Below are 19,525 nucleotides of genomic sequence, written 5' to 3'. Positions count from 1 at the left end.
ACGCTTTAGCTAATTGAGCACGCCATGTTCGACCACACCCAAAGTCTAATCTCTTTGGATCTGACATAAGAAGCCTACTTTATCCGGCAATTAAATAAAGAAATTGAATCCGATTAGACGAATAAGGGTGAGAATTCGATTAATTTAACATTAATTTTGTATAATTTTTTTATTATTATTTTAAATAAATTTAATTAATTCAATGTTAACTGAAATAACAGATTCAATTAATTTAATTTTAATAAAATTTTAATTTAATTCAATTAATTAATATTAAATTAATTCATAAACAAAATTAATCAAATAATCACCCTAAAGACAAGGCAGGTCATCCCCCAGTGGACGGTGCGCTGCTGGCTGCACGGGCGGCGCCGAAGAGGTTACCCTGTAACTCTAAGATATTGCTCTGTATATTACATCAGTTGTCTTGAACCGTGTATCCCAAGCACTGATTACACGCAGTATATAATGTCATAAAGTTTTACAAAATTAAAAATGGCAAAGTAACTGGGGAAAAAAAAAGATGAGGGAGCGAACCAGGATGATCTGAGGACTTTTAGATCCTCCAGACATCCTTCTGAATGAGTGATTGCTTAAAATTGTGGAAGTGAAGAATGCACAGACAATGCATGTCCAAGGCAGCGAGTGCTGCTATGCTATATATCCCGCAGGAGAGGCCAATGGGTTTTTACTATCTCGTCGATCTTGGCACTAATCTTGCTTTGGATATTTGAAGGGCAAAGTTCCGCAGCATAGCCATTCAACTTGGAAGCCAAGTTGGAGGTTAAGAGTTCGTCGTTTGACAAATTACCGATCAACTGCAATAGAAACCATTTGCGCTTCAGCTCGAATTTCTGCATCAAGTGGAAGAACTTAGTGAACATTGTATCATGGAGCAAGCATTTAGATAGGACCTAAAGGCATATAAAAATTTGTCAGATGGCATTTACAAGCAGGATAATGAGAACAATCTATTGCCAAGTTGAATGCTCCAACAATACGTTGTCTAGATCAAATTTTCTTTTTGTATTACTGAAGAGAATTATTTCATCACATAAAACCATGTATTTCATGACCAAAACAATAATTTTTTTCTTCCTTTGAATCACACAGAAATCATGAGAAAACAACTGTATTCGTATCTTAACCTTTAAGAAAACAACATGAGAGGATCACTCTGTAATTTCTCTTTTATCCTGTTACCATCTCCATTTATCTCACTTTCCATCCTTATAGGAAAATGATACAAAATGACATGAAATGAGCCAATTCATCTATAACAATGGAATAAAACAATATGTGAACTGATCTATTATTATATTCTGACTTGGTTAACCTACTTCAACCATCATTAAATGAGAACCCTTTTCCTCAATTGGTTAAGATTTCATTGCCCAGTTGTCTTGTGAGCCTCAATGCTGTGTCATATCAAGATTGTCTATAACACAGGATATGCCACTCATTCAGGAGTTCTGGTATCGTGTAATGCTCATCTATAAAAACTCACTAACTTAGAACTGTTATAAATCGTCACTCCCACAACAAACCCTTGTATGTGGGGCATTCAATCTCATCATTTGCAGTTCATAACAGAAGCTTATCTATGCATTACTGCTTACCCACTTACAACACTTGCCTTTAGTTTTAACTTTCTGTTACACTAATTACTAATGATTTTTGTCATATATTGAGTGCATGCCTTTTAATTTTCTCCAGTTGATTCCAGCTGAATGTCAATTATCGTATAAACGTGTTGACATTATCTATGTAACCTTGGGGTGTTTTGAAAACTTTTGTTATAGCATCTCTGATATTTAAGTTAGTTGCAATAGATAGGTTGAGCATAACTTAGAGCAAGGTGTGGAGAAACTACCAGACAAAAAACTGGTAGATATTCCCTGTTATTACACCAAGACCTTGATGTGAATCCCTCATTCAATTGGTCGACAGCCAATTTAAGCAGTTACATGTGAATCCCATACTAAATCATATGTTTTGGCAGATATTCCTCTTGTTTGACTGTACTGATCCATCAGATCTTTGAGCTCGTTCTTATTTTTTTAGGAATCCTATCGAATGATTATCTAATATTTTCATATAAAACAACATTCTAAAATATACAAACATTAAATGCAATGAACCAGCCAAACACAAGGAGAAAAAGCAATATTACCAATACATCAGAATTAAACACTGGTGGAATAAAAAAACCTGATGTTCAGCTTCTGCAGGATAAAATACTCCAAATTCCTGGATTTCTGTGGTCACAACACTGCTCCTACTCTTGGCCTGTTCCCTCTCTTTACTCAAAGCAGCTATCCTACTCTCTTGTGTTCCATTTGTAAAGATAATGGATCTGTAGAGAGCCAAATCACTTTAGAATTTGCAAAGTTCGCACAGGTAACAAGAGAACCACTGTTATGAGCAGCATCACACATGTATATTCTCACAATTTGGCCTCTATTCAGCATAACAAGTATATGACATACCCCAGTGAAAAAGGTAATCAGACCATCACAAGGCTTATACACATTAGCTCACAAAGCTCAAGATGTTAATAGCATAATTAGAATGAGAAAATACAGTTCTGTGTGTATGTCATTGGAAAGTGTCACTTACAAAAAATATTGACTTAGCTTTCTCGACTATATAAACCATCATCCCCCAAATGTTAATGATCTTATCTTATAGATCATAGCAATATTCTGATTGCACTTTTATACCAGAGAAGTTACTTCACCAAGAGGACTAATCGTGTAAAGAGTGAAGTTTAGGGAAGGCAGTCATACTTAAAAGAAAATATTCATGTGTAAAGTTTGTTTCAATTTACGCTGCAAATAACAACTAATATTACTTTAATAAAGCAACAAATAAGCAGACCAGCATTAAATTTAGTGCCCCTGAAATAATAAAACAGGATTTTATTTATTTACTTATTCATTTTTGCATTAAGGAGATTTTACAATAAGAAATTTATGGAAAAACAAAAGATGACCAGGTATCAACTTTTCACAGTACGAACAAAAATGGCAGAAAGCCACAGTGATTCCAGCTTTGCAATATTGATCAAGTCTGAAGAACAAAATTGTTTTCTTATTTGCAAATACACAAAGTTTTTGTAAAATACCGAAAATAGGCGAATATTAATAAGGGAATTTTCCGAAATTTTTGGAAATTTTTCGGAGCTCGTATGGATAAGTCAACGAGGATAAAAACGGGGCCCGGAAAAGCCTGTTTAGGCTATCCCATTTTAACGAGGAAAAATTTTCTTTTCCTTTTTATTTGTTCTTCTTCTTTTCTTTATTTCTTTTCTTTTTCTTCCTCGCCGAAACCCCCCCCCCCCCCCCGCGCGCGCGCGCGCGCCCTCTTCTTTTTCCCGACGGCTGAGCCATAACCGCCCCGGCGATTTCTTCTTCCTCCTCTCATTTTATTTCTTCTTCTCGATCGTGTCACGCCTCTGCCGATCCACCTCCGCCGGCATTCGAGCCCTAGGTTTTTCCTTTCTTCTCCGATCGACGCTGGTCCGTCATCATCTTCTGATCTCGGTGCGTCGACGCCAACAGCCACCAGTCGACCTCACCGTGCCACTGCCGATCCACCACAGGCGCACCCGTGCCCTAGCAATGTCGCCGGATCCTTGATCACCTCCGATCAGTGGAGAGGAAGAGGTAAGAATAATAGATTTGGTTGGAATTAGGTTGTGGGTGGACTAGTGATTTCCCTTCTTTGATCTGATCCGTGATCTCCACTCTTGATCTCATGTTTGATGTCCGACCAGTAGGGTGAAAACCAGCAAGGTGTTGTTCTAAGGCTTTTTCTTGGGTCCGGTGGCCACCTTCCAGCGGCTACCTTTCTCCGGCAGCAACATCCCTGCTGAGAAGTAAGGTAAGGTGCTTAGGTTATTCTGGAAATTGGGGTATCTTTTGGAAATTGATTTCTTGAACCCCATTTTATGATCCGGACAGTGAATTGCAGGGTTTTACTTGGGTTTCTAGCAGTTTCTAGCAACTGACCTGTATGGCTGTGATTTAACCGGAGAGGTTTAGTGTTGAGGTAAGGAATAGAGGACTTGTTTCAATTGTAGTAGCGTACACAGGAATTTGATATGTTTTGTAGTTGGACGATCATGTGTATGTTGATTAGGTTTATGTATTTTTAAAATTAAGGTTTTGCCCTAATTTAGGGTTAAAGAATTTATTTAGCTATTTATAGGAATTTAGCTAAATAATCGTATATCTATTGGATACAGGACTTTGACGCGAGACGAGTATCTCGATGTCGGATTTGGACATTCCTATAGGAGGCGGGTACTTCTGATTTTATGTCGTTTGATATGCATAGTAGTGAATTTAACAAATTGCAATAATTATGTTTCTTATCTGTTTCGGTTAGTCACTACCCGATACTTGTTACGTGCTTGGTTGATACTTGTTTTGCATCTCATGTTATTTCTTACCTGCTTATACATGCTTATAAGGGGTAGTGATATACCATGCTTTACCATGTTCAGGACCTAGGTTTTATACCTTATCTTATCTGTGTACCTTTGATTTGATTCATTGACCTAAGGTGCACCTTCTATATATATATGGATTAGCTCAGGATATTTCCATGGTTAGTGCCATGCACCATTCGCATGATTGCATGCTGTGCGATGTTCCGCTCCATTATTGTTGAGCACATCGCTAGTTACATGGATCTGCACACACCACCACTCATGGGTTAGTGATCGATTCAGGCAGAGTGTATTGCAGCAGGGACTTTGTTTGGCTTTGTTGGTCCGCTCATGGGTAGTGTGACGCAGCGTGGTAGCCGGCAGAGATTCCTCCCCGTCATCGTGTACCGGGAGATGAAAGCATTGCGCTCCCCCATTATGATTTGGGATAGGAGGATAGATGTACTCCGACAGCATCCCGTCCACTCGGTCACTCATCAGGAGCAGTGACGACAGAGTGCATGGTTGTCACAACCCTACCCACTCGGTCTCACCATTGTGTGTGAGATGGTTGACTGGCGTCAGGGGTGACCAGGACGCATCATTAACATCATACGCATTGATGCATTTGTTTCTTGTGATTGTGTTTGCTGCATTTATTTGCTACATTTTGGTTGGATGGTCATGCCTGACATGCATACAGGATTTCTATACCTCTCGGACTGTTTATCCTAGTACCAGGTCCTGGTTAGTACAGTTTTCTCCTGTTTACTACAGTTGCATTTTATCCTTCTTATATCAGGAGACTATACGCATGATTAGTGCTAGATGTTATTTCTCTACTATGTATATCAGTTGTTACCCGCTAAGGAGTTGACTCATCCCGTGGATATTTACTATTTTCAGGTTGACGCTGTCAGGAGAGTTCCAGTTGCTAGTCTCCTACAGTCCACGAGGATATTTATTTGTCTTTTGGTGTCTTTTACTAAACTATATTGAGACTTGTTTTATTTTAATACATTTGGATTTTGTATGGATATTGTCGATGAGTTTTTATTTGGATTTGTTTTACTACATGCCTGCCTGGACAGCAGAAGAGGTAAGATGATCTTATCGTCGGATTTGAACTTTATGGGTGTAGTTGAGTAGGATTGTTTTTGAATCATATATTCACTGTTACAGTTTATTTATTATTAACTGCGTGGTGATGGATATATATATTACTTTATTATCTGTTGTGATTCCGGCCGTGTTGGCCGAGGTATATGTGGCCCAGAGGGCATTGTAGGAAGTTTCAGATTGTCCGTCGTACAGGGGAGATGCTGCCGAAATTTCTTCGGACAGGGACTCCTCCGGCGCGTGACAATTTAGTGGTATCAGAGCCAAGGTGGCGATACTTGTTTGATTTTCGTGTGTTGGAGTTTCGAGATTTATCAGATACCAATTTATTGGTATCAGAGCGGGTTATGATACCTGCTTTTGGTGTTCTAGATATTTGGATATCTATCTCAGTTTATATGGATTTTCATTGGATTTCTCGTTCGGAATTTTGAGGTAAAATGGGGACTGGACAGCGACGGAACATCTCCAGACGGCAAATATGTATGATGTTTATTTTATGATTGTTATACTTGTAGTAATATCTGTTATATAACGTAACAGATATGAGGAGATCTACACGTATTGCTGCGAGACGTGGTGCTGGACGGCCACGTACGAGGACCGTGGGATCTAGTCTACGGCGTACTCGGCACCACCACCACCTGGACCTACAGTGTACCCGATACCAGTGGCACCTGTGCCCCCAGTACCTACAGTATACCCAGCAGTACCTGCACCAGCAATACCGGCTGCTCCATATCCGGTACCATTACCTACCGTACCTCCAGCCACGGCCACCTATGTTCATCCTACAGTGCCACTATGCAGCAACACCGGGGATACCTCCTCCGGCCTATGCAGCGGTACCCCTTGTTATACCAGCTCCAGTGGTTCCGCCAGTTCCTGCAGTCGTCCCTACTCACCTCACTAATATAGTTACGACACGAGCTCGGATCCTAGCACTGGCAGTCGATGAAGAGTCGATTCACACTATTCCGAGGAGACACTGATCCGAGTGTGGCTCAGTCCTAGATAGAGACTATGGAGCAGAAATTCTTCTATATGGCTTGCTCCGAGTGGGAGAAAGCAGAGTTGGTTGCTTTCCATTTACGGGATGAGGCTAACGCCTAGTGAATTACTCAGCGTTCCATCATCGGCGAGCGGAGCATTACTTGGGCCAGGTTCAGAGAGGCTTTTGAGAGCCGTTTCTTTCCACTAGCATATCAGATGACTCGCCGGCAGGATTTCATGAGTCTGCGGCAGAACAATCGCTCGGTGACAGAGTATAATACTGAATTTAACCGGTTGGCTAGGTTTTGTCCAGAGTTAGTTGCGGAGGACAGATCCCGCATGATGCAGTTTATTCAGGGACTGGACGGTCATCTGCAATTAAGGCTTGCCGATTTAGGGATCACATCTTACTCATATGCACTGGATCGAGCCTTGATAATAGAGTTAGCTCAGTAGAGAGCATTTCCGGACAGGAAGAGGAAGCATACGGGTCAGGCATCCGGGCAGATCCAGCAGACACAGGCGACAGGACGGTATCAGAGTGATCGTAGTCGGCCAGGTCAGGGTACTTCTGGGGTCTTGCGTAGGCCTCAGAAGTCAGGGCGGTCTTCTTCAGGACGTTCCCGGTTTTCTCAGCAGAACCGGTAACCACCTCCCAACGATACTCACTGTTTCCGATGTGGGTCCAGAGATCACCTCACCTGCTCTGGGACAGTTTGCTTTTATTGCTGTGCAGGCACAGGCCGAGATTATCGGTGAAGGCTCGGCCGCGGCTGGAGGTCGGGTCGAGGGGGCAGTCTAGTCGAGGCAGGCGTATCGAGGAGGCGGCCCAATCTTCACATCGTCGGCGAGGATAGCTTCACTGCGGCGGCGTTGGCGTGCTTGGACAGAGTACTCGGTGCTTCCATGCACCCGAGTTACATTCGGGACCTTATTATCAAGCGAAGGCGATGTCGGATGTAGCCTCGGCCTGGCGATACGGACTCGGTCGATCGTGACGCGATATCGATCGCGCCCTCTCGATCTTCTCGGCATTATCGGCCGACCTCGGTGGCGAGCTTACGCCCGCGGCGGCCGTTAGCGCGTTACCACCTCCTCCTCCGCCAGAGGCGATTAGCAGAGAGGATGCGCAGGAGCCGGCGGATCCGTTTTCCGTGATACGATTTCCATTTATGCATTTCCGCTGATATATTGATTGATCTGGTAGCTCGCGTTCTTTTATATCCCGTACTTTATGCGGAGATTGGTAGATTACCTACTTTTAAATTGCAGTGATCGTCTCCCTACCGTTCGGTGATACTTTAGGCGTCACCCAAGAGGCCGAGGTTGCCCTTTAGACTTTGGCAACATGATACTAAGTAGATCTTTTAGTATTGGAGATGATCGAGTTTGATATCGTACTTGGCATGGATTGGTGTCAGTATATCATGCTACCGTTGATTGCCAGACGAGGTGGTCACCTTCCGGCCTCCAAACCAACCCTCGTGGAGTTTCTTGGCATCGAGGCGGCGGCGTCTCGATTATTTGGCGATCCAGCGAAACTCTTCTCTGGTGTCGCGGTTTCTATTATCTCTTATTAATCTTGAAGGCGTGATGGTTCGCGACTCTCAAGCGTTCACGTGGTCAGTAGTACCGGATGTGTTTCTGAGGCTACGGTTTGCCTCCCGAGGCCGGTGGGAGTTCGCTATTGAGTGATTCGGGAACAGCGGCCAGCTCCGTATCGTATGGCACCAAAAGAGTTGAGCGAGTGAAGGTTCGACTCCGGAGCTTTTAGACAGGGGATTTATTCGGCCTAGTGTTTCTCCGTGGGGTTCTCGGATATTATTTGTCAAGAAAAAGGACGACACTATGAGATTATGTATTGACTACGGATAGTTGAATGCAGTCAGAAATAAATATCCTTTACCACGGATCGAGGATTGATCAGCTGAGATACATCAGTGTATTAAGATTGATCTGCGGTCGGGTATCATCTGAGAGTCGAGACTCGGATATTGACGACTTTACATACTAGATACGGTCGTTATGAGATTTTAGTAATCTTATTTGGGCTTCGATGCTCGGTGAGTGTTTATGGACTTAATGAACCACGTCTTTCCGGAGTATCTGGATCGGTTTGTTATCGTTTTCATTGATGACATATTGGTCTACTCGCGTTATGCACAACATCTTCGCGTAGTCTTGGAGACACTTAGGCGACATCTTGTACAAGTTCTTGAAAGGCAATGGTTTTCTTGATCGTTTTTAAACGTATCTCGGCGGAGAGTATTTGATAGATCTTGAGAAGTTGTCCCAATTTGAACCAGCGAAGTCAAGAAAGAGACATTCGTCCAGGTATTATAACGATTTGTTTATTTCACAGCTTATTTTAATTGCGTTGTACGTCTTACCGGAAGGCGTGAAGTTCACGTGGTCTAGGATTACGAGACCGCTTTCGTGAGCTGAGCGGAGATTAGTGTCGGCTCGGTTTGATTTTACCTTCGGAGATGGATTTGTGCTCTATACCGACACGTCTCTTGAGGGTTTGGGCGTTGTTCCGATGCAGCATGACGGGGTAGTCTCTATGCTTCTCGGCAGTTGAAGGGCATGAGAAGAACTACCCAGCATGATCCGGAGTTAGTCGTCATCATCTTTGCTCTGAAGCTTTGGCGGCATCGTTTATCTGGTATTACATTTGAGATTCTCACCGATCATAAGAGTCTCAATATATAATTTACTCGATTTAATCCTTCTGGGGAGATGGATGGAGTTCTGAAAGATTACGATTATACCATTAGCTACCACAGGAAAGCTAATGTGGTGTCGATACTTTCGGCGGAAGTCCAGAGGATTTTGGCTTGCCACGAGTTTCGATTCTGAGACTTGGTTGGGGTTTCTCGAGTTAGACCTTGAGGCGAGGGACATCAGGCGGGGTATTCTTGTTACCTTGGTTGCTCGATCGTCGATCGGGACGAGGATCAGAGACCAGGCTAGTGATCGGCATTCTGATTCGTTGGCGGCGGATAGCTTAAGGCGGTGAGTTCACGAGACGAGGAGGGTATTATATACTTCCGAGGCAGATTATGCGTACCTCAGTCTCATCCGATTTTACAGGAGCTACTTCAGGAGGCTCATCGCTCTCGATTTACGATCCATCCAGGCGGAACCCGCATGTATCGAGATTTGAGACGTTCCTACTGGTGGAACGATATGAAGAAAGACATCGCGGAATTTGTAGCTAGATGTCTTGTCTGTCAGCAAGTGAAGGCTGAGCACCAAAGACCTGCCGGATTACTTCAGCGAATTCCTATTCCCGAGTAGAAATGGGAACATATTACTATAGACTTTGTGGTAGGTTTGTCGAGGACACGACGAGGCCATGACGCGATTTGGGTAATCGTTGATCGATTAACCAAATCTGCGTACTTTTTAACGATTCGGAGGACTGATTCCCTGGATCGATTGGCAGATTTGTATTGCCGGGAGATCATCAGATTACATGGTGTTCCTTTGACTATCATTTCGGATAGAGACCTCCGGTTTACGTCTCGTTTACAGCGATCTGCAGCGGGCCTTGAGCACGACTCCGATTTGTCTGACTTTCCATCCAGCGGACAAATGGACAATCGAGGCGAGCCATTCGGACTTTAGAGGACTGCTGAGGTCGTGTGTTATGGATTTGGAGGCAGTTGGGAGGACCATTGCCATTGGTAGAGTTAGCCTATGCAACTTTCGTTCGGCTATCCGGATGGCACCGTTTGAGGCGTTGTATGGTAGGCCGTGTCGGACACCCACCCTCCGGATGAGGTTGGGGAGGCCATTGTTGGGACCTTATAGAGCTCGGCGAGGAGAGAGTTGGTCCGTATTATCGAGACGGAGGATGTCGGGCGAGGACCGCCGAGAAGAATTATCTTGATCGAGACGAGACCTTTGGAGTTCTCTATTGGTGATCGTGTTTTTTCAGAGTTTCACCCACGAAAGGGGTGAAGAGATTCGAGGTAAGCTGGCTCCATGATACATTGGCCCTTTCCGGATCTTGGAGAGGATTGGAGCAGTACCTCCATCTCTAGCTGGCATTCACGATGTATTCCACGTATCTATCTTTGAAGAGATCGTGCGACCGCGTGTCTTGACGGATGTCTCGGTTCGATTCGATTCGACAGCGTCGCTTATGAGAAGATTCGATGCGGATTACGGGCCGGAAAGAGCGTCGATTCGAACAAGACTATCCGACTGGTTAAAGTCGGATGGCAGCATCATTCGGATAAGGAGGCTAGCTACTTGGGAGCTCGAGGATACTATCCGAGCTCAATACCCCCATCTTTTCACTTGAGGTATGTGATTTAATTTACCGTTCGGCGTTTATACTCTTTATCTGTTGTTAGTATTTGCTGATGGTAGATAACGAAATTTGGGGACCAAATTTTAATTAGTGGGGGAGAATGTAAAATACCGAAAATAGGCGAATATTAATAAGGAAATTTTCCGGAATTTTTGGAAATTTTTCGGGAATTTTTCGGAGCTCGTATGGACGAGTCAACGGGGATAAAAACGGGATCCGGAAAAGTCTGTTTAGGCTACCCCATTTTAACGAGGAAAAGTTTTATTTTCCTTTTTATTTGTTTTTCTTCTTTTTTTTATTTCTTTTCTTTTTCTTCCTCGCCGAAACCACCCCCCCCCGCGCGCCCTCTTCTTTTTCCCGACGGCTGAGCCCTAACCGCCCTGGCGGTTTCTTCTTCCTCCTCTCATTTTATTTCTTCTTCTCGATCGCGTCGCGCCTCTACCGATCCACCTCCGCCGGCATTCGAGCCCTAGGTTTTTCCTTTCTTCTCCAATCGACGCTGGTCCGTCGTCCTCTTCTGATCTCGGTGCGTCGACGCCAACAGCCACCAGTCGACCTCACCGTGCCACTGCCGATCCACCACAGGCGCACCCGTGCCCTAGCAATGTCGCCGGATCCTTGATCACCTCCGATCAGTGGAGAGGAAGAGGTAAGAATAATAGATTTGGTTGGAATTAGGTTGTAGGTGGACTAGTGATTTCCCTTCTTTGATCTGATCCGTGATCTCCACTCTTGATCTCATGTTTGATGTCCGACCAGTAGGGTGAAAACCAGCAAGGTGTTGTTCTAAGGCTTTTTCTTGGGTCCGGTGGCCACCTTCCAGCGGCTACCTTTCTCCGGCAGCAACATCCCTGCTGAGAAGTAAGGTAAGGTGCTTAGGTTATTCTGGAAATTGGGGTATCTTTTGAAAATTGATTTCTTGAACCCCATTTTATGATCCAGACAGTGAATTGCAGGGTTTTACTTGGGTTTCTAGCAGTTTCTAGCAACTGACCTGTCTGGCTGTGATTTAACCGGAGAGGTTTAGTGTTGAGGTCATGGCCGGTCCCAAGCCCGGATAAAGGAGGAGGGTTGCGTTAGGTTGCCAGCCAGCGTCAAACTATGGCAAATATTTCATGAATGAATCCATTAAACTATTGTCTTGTTCCCTGGAAGGAACTCAATTCAGGGTCAACTGTAACGTCTCGGCAAGGACCACTACATCTCCGTAACTCGGGTGTAGTGATAAATATGCAAGAGTTCGCATTGCAACGTCTCAGCAAGGACCGCTACATCTCCGTGAGAACTTGGGTGTAGTGTTAAATGGCAAGAGTACCATAGGTTAGATAAGAACAAATATGATAGGAAAACTAATAATCTAAGATTTGGAGCATGGAACATAGGAACTCTCACTGGTAAATCAATGGAGGTAGTAGATATGATGATTAGGAGAAAATTAATATTTTATGTGTACAAGAGACAAAATGGAGGTGAGAAGGCGAAGATGATAGAGAACTCGGGTTTTAAGTTATGATACACTGGAAAGAGTAAAGCAAGAAATGGGGTGGGTATTATTGTAGATAGTTTGTTAAAGGATGAAGTTGTAGGAGTAGTTAGAAAAGGGGATAGAATTATAACCCTTAAGATAATAGTGGCGAAAAAAACTATGAAGCGTATATGCACCATGAGTAGGATTAGATGAAGCTACAAATTAAGGTTTGGGAGGACTTAGATGAAATATTACAAAATATTCCACGAATGAAAGGATTTTAATAGGAGGTGATCTAAATGGGTATCGGAGTAAAAATGAGGAATATGAGAGATACATGGGAGTTATGGGTTTGGAGCGAGGAATGAGGAAGGAAAACTATATTAGATTTTGCGATAGCGTATGACCTATATTAGCTAATCGTTTTTAAGAAAAGAAGAACATTTAGTCGCGTTCAGCAGGAATAATAGATCATAATTGACTTTCTTATGGTTAGGAAGAAGGATAGAAAGATTTGTAAAGATTGCAAAGTCATCCCTGAAAGCTTAACTACCCAACATAGGGTAGTAGTGTTGGATATACGCCTCAAACATAGTATCAATAGAAAGAAAATATATACAATTCCTAGAATTAAGTGGTGGAAGTTAAAGGATGGGAAGCAGAATATATTTAAGGAGAAGATAGAAGTACAAGCATTAGGTGAAATATATGATAACTCTAATATAACATGGGATAAGATAGTATCAAAGTTGAAAATAGTAGCTAAGAGTGTACTCGGTGAGTCAAAGGGGCCTTATTGTTGTCACCAAGTTTGTAGTGTCAATTCAAGTAATTTGGTTAGAAATTGATTATTGCAGTTGGATTAGCTGCAGTTGGAATTTCATATTTTCTCGTCAGAATTTACCTTTGTTTCCATCTTTGCTTGGGACTTTTGGTTGCTAACATTAGTTTGATTGAGGTGCAGTTTTAGGTCCTTAGCATAGTGATTCTCTTTACTCTACCAGCATTTTTGTTAGGATTGATACCGAGACCGCTGAGTGCGAGAGCCTCTTTACTTTAACAACATTGTGACTAGGATTAATACCTAGAGTGTTGAGTGTGAGAGCTATGGCTTCACTTAGGACCATAATCCATCTGTTGACTAGTAAGGTTTTTTCTCATGTTATTTATTCATCATTGTCCAATTATTCTTGTGTTTGTTATTCTCTGTGCTGCGAAATAAGTTACTAGATCTAATTTTGGCTTATCCATGCATGGATTATTTGCCTCAAGATTTGAGTGACAATTCTATTATTAAGTCATCTATCTATATAATTGAAATGCTTGGTTTGCATGCTAATCTTCATTCAAAATTGTAGTTAATTATAGGGGCATTATACCAATTAGCTATACCATGAAACATTGAGAAAGAGTAATAAGAAAAAGATTAAGGAGTTTAAGGTAACAAAAAATTAATTTGGATTAATGCTTGAAAAGTTGACGATAGAAGTTATACATTTTCTTAGACAACTTATTGAAAAATATCAAGAAAAGAAGACTTGCATGTGATATTCATTTACCTATAAAAAGCATATAATATAGTCCAGGGAAATTATATGGAGAATTCTAGAAAAGAAAAGTAGCATAGTGTATATTGAAACAATTAAGAATATGTACGGGAATGACATGACAAGAGTGAATACTCTAGGCGAATTAATAAAAGCGCATCCTATAAAAACTATGTCTTTTTACACTAGTTATGAATGAAAATTCTAGACACATCTAAAATACGTTATCATGGTGCATGTTTGTAGATGACATTGTTTTGGTTGATGGAAATACTGGACGTTAGAGGTGTTATACTTAATAGAGTAAAGATAAAATATATAAAATTCAAGTTTAGTAGTAGTAGGTATAACAAGATAATTGCTAAGATAGGAGATGACGAGTTAACTACAATTGAAAATTTTAAATATCTATAATCCAGAGAGCTTTAAGTATTTAGGTTCGTTTTTGCAGAAGGGAGGAGGGGTTGAGAGATGTTTTATATAGAATGATGGTTGTGGAGGAAAGCGGAAAATGTTTTTTATCATCATTAAGTACCTCTAAAACTTAAAGAGAAGTTTTATAAAATAGCGATCAGACCTACTATATTATATGGAGTTGAGAGTCGGAGAGATGAGGATGTTAAGTTGAATGTAACAAAGATGAGGATGTTAAGATGGATGTGTGGGCGTACGAGGATGAATGAGAATAGAAATGAGGGCGTTAGAGAGAAAGTGGAGTTTGCGTATTGAGGAAAAACTGGGAGGCGTGTTTAAGATGGTATGGACATATACTTGGGCGACGAATAAATGCTCAGTTAGGCGATGTGAAACTATGATAAACATGCATATAAAACGAGGAAGAGGAAGACCAAAAAAGACTTGGTTAGCAACAATAAAACAAGATAAAATTTATTTAAATATAGATGATGATATAATAGGAGATAGAGCTCAATGGCGTAAAAGGATTCATACAGCCGACCCCACCTAGTGGGAAAAGGCTTGGTTATTGTTGTTTAGTGTTGAGGTAAGGAATAGAGGACTTGTTTCAATTGTAGTAGCGTACACAGGAATTTGATATGCTTTGTAGTTGGACGATCATGTGTATGTTGATTAGGTTTATGTGTTTTTGAAATTAGGGTTTTGCCCTAATTTAGAGTTAAAGAATTTATTTAGCTATTTATAGGAATTTAGCTAAATAATCGTATATCTATTGGATACAGGACTTTGACGCAAGACGAGTATCTCGATGTCAAATTTGGACATTCCTATAGGAGGCGGGTACTTCTGACTTTATGTCGTTTGATATGCATAGTAGTGAATTTAACAAATTGCAATAATTATGTTTCTTATCTGTTTCGGTTAGTCACTACCCGATACTTGTTACATGCTTGGTTGATACTTGTTTTGCATCTCATGTTATTTCTTACCTGCTTATACATGCTTATAGGGGGTAGTAATATACCATGCTTCACCATGTTCAGGACCTAGGTTTTATACCTTATCTTGTCTGTGTACCTTTGATTTGATTCATTGACCTAAGGTGCACCTTCTATATATATATGGATTAGCTCAGGATATTTCCATGGTTAGTGTGTACACCGTTCGCGTGATTGCATCTTTGTCGATGTTCCGCTCCGTTATTGTTGAGCCATGATTCGTGGATCTGCACACACCACTCGTGGGTTAGTGGTCGATTCGAGCGAGTGTGTTGCGTGAGGACTTTGTTTGGCTTGTTAGTGCGCTCATGGGTAGTGTGTGACGTAGTAGGCGAGATTCCTCTCCGTCGTCGTGTCTTAGGAGATGAGGCATTCGCTCCCCATTATGATTTGGGGTAGGAGGATAGGTGTACTCAAGCGTCCGATCCACTCGTCCACTCATCGGGAGGCGGTGGCGGAGTGCGGTTGTCGCGTACCCTCGGTCTCGTTGTGTGTGAGATGGTTGGTAGCGTCGGGGGTGACCGGGGCCGTCGTTGGCATCATACTCATTGATGCATTTGTTTCTTGTGATTGTGTTTCTGCGTTTATTTCTGCATTTGGTTGGATGACCATGCTGAGCGTGTATCTGAGTTCTATACCTCTCGGTATTTATCCTTTTACGGTCACAGCTCTGATTCATTTATCCTTCTTATATCGGAGACTGATGATTAGTGCTAGATGTTATTTCTCTACTATGTATATCAGTTGTTACCCGCTGAGGAGTTGACTCACCCCGTGGATATTTACTATTTTCAGGTTGATGCTGTCAGGAGAGTTCCAGTTGCTAGTCCCCTACAGTCCACGAGGATGTTTATTTGTCTTTTGGTGTCTTTTACTAAACTATGTTGAGACTTGTTCTATTTTAATACATTTGGATTTTGTATGGATATTGTCGATGAGTTTTTATTTGGATTTGTTTTACTATATGCCTGCCTGGACGGCAGAAGAGGTAAGATGATCTTATCGTCGGATTTGAACTTTATGGGTGTAGTTGAGTAGGGTTGTTTTTGAGTCATATATTCACTGTTACAGTTTATTTATTATTAACTGCGTGGTGATGGATATATATATTGCTTTATTATCTGTTGTGATTCCGGCCGTGTTGGCCGAGGTATATGTGGCCCAGAGGGCATTGTAGGAAGTTTCAGATTGTCCGCCGTACAGGGGAGATGCTGCCGAAATTTCTTCGTACAGGGACTCCTCCGAGGCGTGACAATTTGTTCTGTATATATTGCTAATTTCTTTTGTTTATAGATTATTGTCTGTGTCAAGAATATTAAAATACCTACAAGAATATTTTTGTTAATGCTTGTTTGTCACGTATACTTAATTAGCTTCATTTCATAAATTCTTCTTCGTTTTCTTTGAGATTGAATTGTGTACCACCGACAGACTACACGAGGATATTTTGGTATAAAAAGGACCAAAACCAAAAACATACTATACAACATTTTTTTCCTTGGATAAACTCCGACCAAACAATTAATTCTTTATACATCCGTTGCATATCTTAACTGCCTTAAAATGAGAGCAGAGTTATTAGAAAATAATATTACCTGTACTGGTTACCAACATCGGGTCCTTGTCCAAAAACTTGCCTAGAATCATGGCTAGCCCAAAAGACATCAAGGAGCTGTTTGAATTGAATCAACTTGGGGTTGTACTCAATCTTCATAAAATGAAACAAATAAATCATTAGTAAAGAGATCCATAAGCACAAGAATCCATGTAACCATAAACTCATAAATTGTAATTGTATAATTTTTATAACTATTATTTGTTATTTATCCATTACGTAATGGTTTAGCAACTATCAGCATCAGATCTTTCTAAATTTGACACTACAGAAAAATGAGCAAATAGACAAGCCACAAAACACAAGCACACTATATAGACTAAGTTCAGTAGGCACAGAAACTTGAAATCCAGTTTCACTACTTCGTTAAACAAGCTGAGGCTCACTCAAAAGCATGCGCCCAAAAATTACATTTCACAAACAATTAGAAAGGTATATTTGAATCTTATTTTCAGTTGTACATATAACTCTTAATTAATAGTAGTGAACTACAAGCATTTCTACAAAAACAATTTTCCGTACAACCATATATGCCAACAACTAGAGAATTTGCAATAAGAAATTGATTAAAAAATTATTAATCAAGATAAATAAGTACTATTATATAGGAATTTATTTCAGTAGGAACAAGAATCAGTGGATGAGAACTTGCCAACAAAAAATGATATCTCTAAATGATAAAAAGTGAAATTGGTTTCAATATAAAACAACTTTGAAATAATTTTTCCCTGCGGTAAAGGCCATTTAATTACTTAAAATGAACAAACTTCGAACAACATGGAGCAGACATAGAATCAAGGGACATTACGCTTATATAACTTCCTAGGAGAAACTAATAAGAAAAATGTTGAGGATAGCTCATATCTTCCAGTATACTATAAAAGACTAATCATGGTTATTTAATGATTTTAAATCTTTAAAAAAATTCTAAATTTGAATTTAATTGGTTTACTTGAAAACACTTTCTCCCTGCAAAGGTAGACCTGATCCATTGCTTTTATCATCTAAAAACATTCAAGAGTACATAAAATTGTTTTAAGGATTATATAGTATGTTTTTGCTGCTTCGAAGTCTTGAAAGAGTCTTTCACAAGCACTTCAGTGGACCAAAATGGGGGAGGAGTAAAGCAATTACATCTTACGCAAATTTATTCGACCAAGTCCGTCAAAAACTCGAAGTAAAGACGAATGCACCTCCTATAATCCTAATTAGATTTTTTTTTTTTTGGGTTGGGTAATTTTCCAAGCGACATACGACATGTCCCCCAACAAAAAACCCTAGATGTCTAACATAACAAACAAATAGAAGCAGAAAAGGGAACACAGTCAAACAGATCAATCTCAATCCACAATTACCAACCTAAAGGAGGCAACAAAGCACAAGTTTCAGTGCAGAGAACACATTAGAAAAGAAGACTCACGCGGACGCACTCGGCATGATCTCCCAAATTGCGGTACTCGGGGTTAGTCTTGGATCCACCGGCGTAGCCGACGGAAGTACGGACCACGCCAGGAAGACAGCCGAAGGCCGCCTCGGATCGCCAGAAGCTCCCGAGAGCAAACACAGCAATCCGAAGCGTCTCCTGGTTCGTCGACGGTGGCGGTTGCGAGATCCTACCGGGGAACCGCGCCGCCGACGCCCAGTCGGCCGTGGAAATGGCGAAGAGGAACAGAACGCACAGCAGAAAGCGGAGATCTGCCATGGCGAGCTCCAATTCGATTCGGATCGCGAACCGATCGGCCGTTGGCGAGATGGAACCCGTGGACCTGCGAGCCACTTCCTAATCTCCTCGAACCATTTTGGTTTGATCGCTTCAGGTGTGGAATATATATATATATATTTCTAATTGACCTTTCTAAATTTGACAAACTACATTTTTCACTCTCATACCACCAGCCCCCTTTAAAATGGATGATCAGTCAGGTTCATTAATAATCAGGATATATCGAGTTCAAAAATCCAACATCCTGTAATTACATTTCTATTTTAAAAAAAATTCTTGTAAATATATGTTCAGATCGAACCCTGAATAATAATTTAGATGTCTTACAATGATAATAATTGTAATAGTAGTTATACTTTATAGTTATTATTGTAATTATAACAATGAGAGGATATTAAACTGTTAAAGTACAAATATATAAGTCTTATTTGACAGTAGTTATAATGTGAATTGTAATAATTATGAAATTAGAGTTATTATAATGTAAATATCATTGAATATGTCAAATCCGTCCTATTGAGAATTTAAATTTAAAATTAATTTTTCAAATTAAAACCCACCTAAAAATATATTGATCCGGTAGTAAGAATGAGGGATTCTTATTGGCGGGAGGTCAACGACACGTGGAGGTCAACGGTAAAGGAAGTCTACCCCAAGATCGTGCCGAACGGACAGAGGTCATGCCGAGCGGACATCCGACCAAGGGTCTCCCGGACCGAACGAAAGACAACCCGACCAGGGGTCGGGTTTCTGACGCTCAAGTAGAGTCTATGGGCCGAGCGGAACGCTCGGCCGAGCTGCAGGACAATGATCCGCAATCCCAGCCGAGCACGTGTATAGGGCTTTTTGGAGGACATGAGCGCCGAGCGGCCGTTCCGCTCGGCCCGGG

General features: G+C 41.3%; 1 protein-coding gene across 1 annotated transcript; it reads right to left on the bottom strand.

Moving 5' to 3' along the window:
- Positions 1-388: 388 nt before the first annotated feature.
- Positions 389-18,739, bottom strand: LOC121998705 (peptide methionine sulfoxide reductase A5-like). The gene is made up of 4 exons (XM_042553730.1): positions 18,334-18,739; positions 16,894-17,006; positions 2,212-2,356; positions 389-854 (listed from the first exon to the last, which is right to left on the bottom strand). The coding sequence occupies exons 1-4, from the start codon at positions 18,613-18,615 to the stop codon at positions 657-659; spliced, it is 738 nt and encodes a 245-aa protein (XP_042409664.1). The 5' UTR covers positions 18,616-18,739; the 3' UTR covers positions 389-656.
- Positions 18,740-19,525: the final 786 nt, after the last annotated feature.

Source organism: Zingiber officinale, chromosome 6A (assembly GCF_018446385.1).
Source record: "Zingiber officinale cultivar Zhangliang chromosome 6A, Zo_v1.1, whole genome shotgun sequence".
Lineage (NCBI taxonomy): Eukaryota > Viridiplantae > Streptophyta > Magnoliopsida > Zingiberales > Zingiberaceae > Zingiber > Zingiber officinale.
This window is presented reverse-complemented; position numbering and strand designations above follow the sequence as displayed.